We start from the raw sequence: 8,616 nt of genomic DNA, 5'->3' as shown, positions 1-8,616 counted from the left end.
TATACATAAGCACACAGTGACTACACATAGTACCTATACGTGTGTGAGTAAATGCTTTCTCTGGCCAGGGAAAAACTTACTTTATTACCCCAAATTGGGACAAGAAATACTCCCCAACTAACGTCAATTCAATGAAGTCATTAATAAGTGTTTCCTTAATGAGGGTTTACAACAGTATTTTACCAAAAATTAGTAATTCACCTGAAAAACGTATTGTCAGGGCCCGGGGGAAGCTGACCCCAAACACCCCACAATGGCATATTGATTACTTAGAGCTAAAGTCACTTGAGGAACAGCAAAAGCATGAAGAACTCTCTGGCTCCCTTCTCTTCCCTCAAAAACAGGAAATATGTCTCTATAATAGGTGTTCTCTCTGCTCCTGAAGAACTGAGAGGTAACTATATCACAAAAGTTATAAAATCCAGAGTCAAAAAAGCATGCTTAAACACATATTGTAACACCCAAGCTTTGTGTAGCTTCCTCATGAACAAATACCCAATCCAGCTTAAATTCCCTTCTAATGAGCACTTTTTTGTCCCGTTGATTTCTCATTAATTTATTGTTTCTTTGTCTGAAAAGTATTAAAAGGTCCCAGTTCGATCATTTCTTTGAGCCTCATTTCATGATGTCAGCATCAGTTGTGTTTCCCCATGTGCACATATTAAACTGTTTTCCGTCTGTTAATCAAGTTTTCTGTCCATTTTCTTACTTTATACTGGTCCAGCCATAAGAACCAGAAAAGATTAAATTGGGAGAATTCTCTCCCACTCCCCAATAATATTAAATGACTAGTATTTTCAAAGAGGAAAAGAACATTTTTGAGTAGAGAAATTAGTTTTTTCAAGTTTCCTTCTTATTTTCTCTGTATTTTTATCTATCATGAGCATGTATTTGTTGTCTTTCATAATGAGAACATATATATATATATTCTTAAAACCAACTAAATCCTCACTGGTCTATGCATTGAAGAAAGGGGGAAAAAACAAAAAGCAGAAAAATGAGGTACAGCTTCCAAGAACAAAATAACCTTTGGCAGTTCTGTTTTTGATGGGGTTCTTGACTATGCAGTTAAGCGCCTAGTTTCTGAAAATTTTCTGCCAATTGCTTCACATCATCCAGAAAATACAAATAAGTTGAAGTACATTCAATCTTTATCACTCCATAAATGTTTATAACAGCAGGCAGCTACAGTAAACTACATATGACTTGGCCATTTCCCGGCAAGAATGTCCTCTCTGTATCCCATTGCTGATAAAGGTGGCAGTTTGAAAGTGTTCTTTAGCCAAGGTAATTCTGAAGGGAGGATTTACTTACAAAGCACCAGCATTAAGTTGACATGGAAAGGTTTGTTTTGGTCCTTTGACCCTTTGAGTCATACCAAGGTGTGTTGTTTGAGGCAGGCAGTAAAAGGAAAATAAGTGAAAAATCTTGTATCACCCACACTCCATTTTCAATGCTTTGTCTCCCAAAGTTCATTTGATTTGAGAAAAGCTTATTGCCATTGCAGCCTTTTTTGCTACTTATTGCCAAGAATCACTCTGTTAAATGACTTATTCAATACTCCAAAATGACTGAAATAGCACATTGAGAGCAATAATAATAACTAAGAGAGGCTAATTGCTAGCACACACTGTGTATGAGGAACTATACCAAGAGTTCCGCACACATCATCTATTTAGCCCTCACAGTAATCTCTAAAGCAGACATTCATATGTTCCCATTTTACAGATGAGGAAACTAAGCCACAGAAGTGAAGTGGCTGGGGCACAGACTTAAGAGCCATGCTTAGGATTTTGGACCTTGAAGATTTTATGCTGGGAAGTAGCTGTGTTTTTTAAAAAAAGGTAAATCAGATAACTATGCATAAGGTGAACTGAAAGTGAAAACATCAAATGGACAAAAACTGGTTGGGAGACCATCCCTCACTCTCCCCATAGACACTCCAGCTCAGAGGAACAATGACTGTGCTGAGAACTTGCTGATCTTGTGTCTTTCTACTTATTTTTCATCTTGGGGCAGTTTCATTCTCCCCTTTTGTCTCCCTGGCAAATTGCTACTCCACCTTCCAGAGCTGGTTTAAGGAACAGTTCCTTTATGAATAATTAGCTAATGTGCCGCTAGCCTGTGTAAAAAGGCAGCGCGGTGTGGAAGCAAGAGCAGGGAGTTGGTGGTCAGACTAATCTACGCAGCCGCTAACACACTGTGGCCTTGGGAGCGTCCTTAACCTTTTGAGATTATCTCAACACCACAGTGTAAATAATATTACCTACCAGGCACAATGGGTGTGGAAATTTAGACAATAGATACTGTAGTACTTCAAAGCCTCTATAGATGATGTTTCTTTAAGTTATTTGTCAAAACCTCTCCTGCCCATTGCCCTCTCTCTCCGCCTCCCATGAAAACTAAATTCTACCATTCTACATTCTTTCTTAACAGTTCAGTTCCTTCCTCTACACAAACATTGCCACATTAGGTTGAAATGACATTAGCTCATGAGTAAATGTTTGTAGTTTTCTCCTGCCTCAACTAGATTCTGTCTTTCTGCTGAATAATGACCCCTCCCCCCGAGCTTTCCATGCTGTAATCCCTGGAACTTATGAAAATATTGCCTTGTATGACAAAAAAGACTTCTCATGTGTGCTAAGGATCATAGGATGGAAACATTATCCTGGACTATGCCCGTGGGCCCAACGTAATCACGAGAGTGCTTTTCAGAGGCAGGTAGGGTATGAAAATAAGAGAGTCAGAAATGACAGGTTGGAAAGACAGAGGAAGGGGCATGCTTTGCAAACAGCCAAGGCCGGGCAGATCCATTCTTGCCTCCAGTAGACAGAAGAAAATGTGTGGAGCCACATTTTTTGACATGTGTGGTGATGCTTGACATGCCTTTATTTACAGGTGGGAGACCACTCATGCCACAAACTGCATGCCCTGTAGTGGGAAGCCCCTACCTATGTAAGTACTAGAGGAGAACACAGCCAGAACACTGCCAAAACCTAACTTAACCTAACCTAACTTAACCTAACCTAACCTAACCTAACATAACCTAACATAACCTAACCTAACATAACAAACATTAGTTCTGTGCATGTGAGCCCACCTTATGCTGTGGGAAGAGTTAATTAAACCCAGTCTCAAGGCTATGAGAACACTGGTTATCAGGCCCCTCCAAGGCTATGGGAGCACTGCTCCTCTTAGTTACCCAGACACTTGGGTGAGGAAGCCAGACTGCCTCCATTTACACTGTAGGCCACAAGCTGAGGACTGCAGGTCACGTCTAAAAGCTGAGAAAGACAGGGAAATGGATTTTCCCCTGGAGCTTCCAGAAGGAACGCAGCTCTGAGGACACTTTGAGTTTAGCTCACATGACCAAATTTGCACTTGTGACTTCCATAACTGTAAGATAATAACTCTTTGTTGTTTAAGGCGTTGAGTTTGTGGTAGTTGATTACAGAAGCAATAGAAAACTAACACACCCATCTCGCAACACCATCCTTTCTCTTCAAAGTATAGTAGTGTCTTCCTAAAGCGTGAATAAAAACACAACCTTGCATCTCTCCAGGTTATCACAGATGTTTAACATATGATCTCAATATTTCTAGTGCTAAGGGACTCATAGAAATGAAAATAAGGTTTCACTGAACCTGAGAATACTGAGGGAAAAATCTATGCAAAGCATTTGCATGTTTACACCAATGCTCATGGTATACAAATGGAATATAATCAGTTCTCTAGGTTTGCCAAATACAGGCAGTAATATGGATGTGAGAACTGTTCTTAATATTTCATTTTTATGAAATGTCAACATTATCAAATGATCACTAAAGAGTAAAATATTGTAATATCATTCTCTGGAAAATATCAATATATTTTCATTAAGTAGTAGAGATTCTGGTTTTATTTTTATTAATTGTCTAATGCTGGCTAGGGGTAGAGCATAAATCTTAAGGAGAGAAAAGCAGAGTCTGATTTAGTTAATGTTTTTTACAAAGCATCCCAGTAAAGCTTAAGTGCTATTAATATTTATTGACATAACTAATTATAGCATCAATATGTAAGTAAGCAGCTCATAAGTAATGTAATCATGTAAATATGCAAATATCTCTCAGCTAACATACACCAAGCAAAACCAGTGTTTATTAAAACAAATCTTCTTTCCTAAATATTTTTACTTAAAATTCTGGAGATTTTTTTCTTATATAATACTAAGATGCTTAGCTCAATTATGAAATATTTTGAATATACCATAATGCGATTGATTTTCTTTATTTAGAATTTGAAGGATAATAAAACATCAGATTTTTCCACAAGCAGATTGAAAATGGGGGGGGGGAAGCAAAATACATTATACAGTAAATGTGCAGATTTAGTCAGCTAGTAGGTTACTTTCCGTAAGTTTCTTGATTATTCTCCTATATCTGGGGGCGTGAGGGTCCAGGCAAACTTTCTTCCCTTTCTTCAGTGTGGCTCTGCCAGGGAAAGGAGAAGACAGCTCCTCAGTCGCTGGGTTTGAACACAGGATCAGGCTCTGGGTGGAGGGGCCAGAGGCAAAGGCGGAGGAGGCAGGGGCTGGGCGCAGGGAGCAAGTGCAAGGACTCACATCATCTGGGGGGTGGGGCAGTGGGGTCCCGCTCGGATCACTTCCAGGCTGATGATGTGCTTGGAATGCACTCGGGAGGTGGTGTTCACACACATGCACTGCAGAGCGCCCTCTCCTTCCTCAGGTTCTGCTGGGGGAAGGGGTGGGGGGGGAGGGGAGCCATGAGAGTCAGAGAGGGAGCGGTGACTCCCAGAATATCTCCCTGGGCATCTCACTGGGTTCGGCCTTCATTTCCTTGTCCACAAACCTCAGGAAGAAGTATTGTCTAGGTGGTGCAGTGCTCAGAACAGCGCTTGGCACAGCGCCTGCACACACCCAAACCTGTGCTCAGTCCAGCCGAATGGATATCAAAGGCGTTTACAGACTCCACTGCAACCCCCGGGAGTTCCTGGCCTCTCTCCCCAATGCCACCCGGGCCCTCCACCTCTTGCTTCTGTTCTCACCATTGGTGCTGGCGACCACAGCTGGAAGGAGCAGTAGCCCCAGGAGCAGCAGCCAGGGGATAGGGAAGGTGCAGGAACCCGCTCTGAGGCTCATGTTGCTGAGGTGCCAACAGGAGACCAGGGTTCAAGGGCAGTCCGAGTAGGCGTTGTGCAGACCAGTGCTTCTGGGACTCTCCAGGTCCGTTTTATCCCCAGTGTCTGTCCGGTCCGGAAGCCTGGGTGGAGGGTGAAGATCTGTGGTGCATTCGCCCGAAGAGTTGGGCTCTGGCCAGCCAAGATTAGGGGAACAGAAAAAAAGCCTGGATCATCTGTCTTGGCTGCAAGCCGGTAGCAGGATACACACCCCAACCCGTTTTCATATACATGCATATTTGTGGAATTAGAAACGGTACTTGAACCATATAAAAGATAGGTTCTTTGTTACGTGTAACAGTAGACTTCCGTGTAACCACCCCGTTGCAATGTACACAGCATGTACCTTCAAGACAGTTTCTGGGCCCTCCCCAATTTCCAGTTAGTTGCCTTAAAAAGAACTGCTTATCTGCTCCCTCCTATCCTGTTGGTCACCACTGAGTTGAGTTTAGTGTCTCTCTGTATTAAAGGTATGTGGTTTGTAATTGTTTTCTGCTACCAAAAGGTTGAATTTGCTCTCTAGGTGATGACTTAGTTCTGAATTTCACCTGATTGTGAAAGGATTCCTCTGTTTCTTGCATGGGACCCACGAGCTCGTCATCCAGTATACTCTGGGAAGCAAGGTCTATCATCCTCATTCATTGGTCCTCTTAGTCTGAGAAAGAACTGCGAAAGTAGGTTTGAATGCACTCTTTTTGTAAAACGTGGTGTTTGGAAGTTTCTTCATTCTGCTCAGCCAAGAAGAGAGGTGAAGAAGGAGAATTTCCGGGGCACATCTTCCAGCGCCTGCTGTTGCCTGGGCCAGTCCCAGGGACAGTGTGAGCTGGGCTGCACTGTTAGCGGAGGCAGTGGAGCTCTCAGGGCACTGAGCATCTGGGAGCTGTGTGGGGGAGAGAGGGTGGAGGACACGCATCAGAGGCCTGCACAGGAAAGGTCCAGAGATCATTATGGACCACCTTCCCCTCCCTGAAAAAGAATGGCTTTGGTTCTTGATCAGGGCAAATTGCACCCTCATCTCACAGCCAGAGGCTCTCTGCCACACTGATTAACAGCCGTGCAGGTCACTAGGAGCTCACTGCATGGAACTAGCTGCCTCTCAGTGCTCAACAGGAACAGACTTCTGCAGGAACATGCAATTTAATGCCTGGGCCTACAATGTTCTTTCTCTTATCCTCACACCATCTGCCTTTTCAGCTGGCTAAGTCCTACTCACATTGTGCTGTCAGCTTAAATATTACTTCCTCAGATGGACTTCCCAGACAGCCGAAGCTAATTGTGTCCGCTGTGGTTGTGTATTATGGCACCCTCTCTTTTTCCTATTTCTCACACATCATGCAAATGCACACACATGTATTATGCACACATGTATATATATATATATATATACATATATATGCTGTATGAGGTGAGAAATCATATTTATCACTGTCAGACTGGTGGACTACAGGGACTCTATAAAGTTATGACATTTAGTAAAGATAATAAATGTAGAAACTAGTGATGATGAGGCTTTGACTCGTTCATGTGTCTGTTTCTTGGTGCATATGGAACACAGCCCTATACTAATAATGTCACATGTGGTCGTGCTTATGTGACAAATACTCTGCCTCTCCCACCAGACACTGATCCCTTCAAGGGCAATTCTCTGTGACTTATACGTTTTTTAATATCCAGCATTCAACACAATGGCTGGAACAGAATATGTTCATGAAACTGAAACTTTGAAGTTGGGTTAGTGCAAAGGGAATGAATAGGAAGAGTGGTTTTGGAGATGGATGGGCAACATAATGGATTTGTACAACCTTACCCTCCAATTTCAATATTTGAAGTGTTCAAGAATCCAGGAAGTAGCAAGTGTCAAATCATTTTTTGTACATGTTAAGTAGAGCAATTCTATATGTGTACACAAAAGCCAAAGACATCTCCATCTCAGGAGGGGTCAGCAGAGCACAAACACTGCGGTGTGTCTCAGGACCTGCTCTTGTTAGATTTCAGTAAGAAATGAATGACTGGAGAAGTAAAAGAGATGTTGAGCTATTTTGGATTATTGGAGAAAAACTGACAATGACTACAATCCTCATTTACTACTTAATCCTCCATTTATTTATGCATATTTTCAGTTAACTATTATTTAATATACACATTTATTTTGTGGACAAAGCATTTTAAGGCATTGATCTTATAATGGTGAGAAGGTTACAAAAGGAGACCTTAACAAGGCCAAGTTTGTAAAGTAAAAATGCTTAATACATGAATGCTTCTGAAATTCCATGTACAAGTTGGGATAGGTGAACTTACTATCCTATAATTATTGTAATCTGTGCAGTGGGCTATTTATGTAACAAGCCCTATTTTCTGTGTCAAAAACACCATGTGATATATAGTATAATCTCTTTATTTGTCAAAGAAGAATCAGAATCAAGGGAAGTGGTGCAGTGTGGTAGTTAAGAGCCATAGTTTCTAATCCCCACTCTGTCACCTACTTAGTTATCTGATCCTGGGGCAAATTTCCTAATCTATTTGAACTTTAGTTTTCTTCTCTGTAATACTGGGGGGTGCTGATTTAACAAACAATCACTAACATTTCTAAGTGCGTTATTGTGGGACATGCTGTATTTTCACACCTTGAATAGATTAACTTTTACTTTTCACATCAACTCTATGAGATAAGCAATATTATTATCCCATTTTAGAGAGAGAAGATTCAGGAACAGAGAGGTCAAACCACCTTCCCAGAGTTGCAGAGCTAGCAAGGGATAGAGCTGAGTCACCCAGTTATTCTTTCTCTGGGGGACATTTAATCAGGTCATATCTGTCTTGTAAGAATTATTTCTTCTGTGCATGTAAAACATTTATTATATTCGGCATATTAAAAGTTGTTCATAAAGTTTAGCTCTCATTATAGTACATTGAAAATGGAATAGATTATCAGATAGTGCCTTTTGTTGGTCATATTGTGAATACCAAAGTGTAAAAAAGAATAAAAAGATAATTAAGGCTTCCCTCAACAATCCTGTTAAAATTAATCTGTGATAACAAAGTAGTAACAAATTTGAATTTCATGCTAATTGTTCTGTAAGATGAGTGTGGGTGTAAACTTGAGGAATTAAGAAATAAATGAATAAAGGAAAGTTTTGTTGATTACAAAATAATAATTAGTAGTCTGGTAAAGTTTTCATTATTGTACTTATTTGCAAGGCTGATTTTAATATTAAAATTTTAATCTTGCAAACATAGAGCAAATCAAATATGTAGAAACATGACAAGGTAAAATATTTTATACCAAGTAGACGCTGCATTATTATTACTATTCTTGTTGTAGGAAATACTGGAGTTTTTGATAGAGCATGTTAATCCTTTTTATGTATTTTTCTTTTGCTTACTAGTATTAAATATATTCACTTTCAAATGAATTACCAGGACTTACAAAACTTACATTCT

At 40.5% G+C, this 8,616-nt stretch overlaps 1 protein-coding gene across 2 annotated transcripts; it reads right to left on the bottom strand.

The window, feature by feature from the left end:
- Positions 1–4,250: 4,250 nt before the first annotated feature.
- Positions 4,251–5,294, bottom strand: LOC119052817 (platelet factor 4-like). Of its 2 annotated transcripts, none has more exons than XM_037150213.2 (3): positions 5,044–5,294; positions 4,601–4,730; positions 4,251–4,469 (listed from the first exon to the last, which is right to left on the bottom strand). In XM_037150213.2, exons 1-3 carry the CDS (start codon positions 5,135–5,137, stop codon positions 4,367–4,369), a joined length of 327 nt encoding a protein of 108 aa, XP_037006108.2. In that variant the 5' UTR covers positions 5,138–5,294; the 3' UTR covers positions 4,251–4,366. The 2 variants fall into 2 exon arrangements, with proteins under 2 accessions (XP_037006108.2, XP_037006109.2); XM_037150214.2 differs by having other exon boundaries at positions 4,601–4,727; positions 5,044–5,292.
- Positions 5,295–8,616: the final 3,322 nt, after the last annotated feature.

The sequence above is a fragment of the Artibeus jamaicensis genome, unplaced genomic scaffold (assembly GCF_021234435.1).
Source record: "Artibeus jamaicensis isolate MK-2021 breed Jamaican fruit bat unplaced genomic scaffold, CSHL_Jam_final scaffold_1031, whole genome shotgun sequence".
NCBI lineage: Eukaryota > Metazoa > Chordata > Mammalia > Chiroptera > Phyllostomidae > Artibeus > Artibeus jamaicensis.
Note: the sequence above shows the minus strand (reverse complement) of the source record. Positions and strands in the feature narration are given on the sequence as shown.

Coding starts and splice junctions, on each gene's coding strand:
- LOC119052817 (XM_037150213.2), bottom strand. CDS start 5,137: ATGAGCCTCAGAGCGGGTTCCTGCACCTTCCCTATCCCCTGGCTGCTG. Junction 4,731..5,043: donor TGTGGTCGCCAGCACCAATG/GTGAGAACAGAA, acceptor CCCTTCCCCCAG/CAGAACCTGAGGAAGGAGAG. Junction 4,470..4,600: donor TGCCCCACCCCCCAGATGAT/GTGAGTCCTTGC, acceptor TTTCCCTGGCAG/AGCCACACTGAAGAAAGGGA.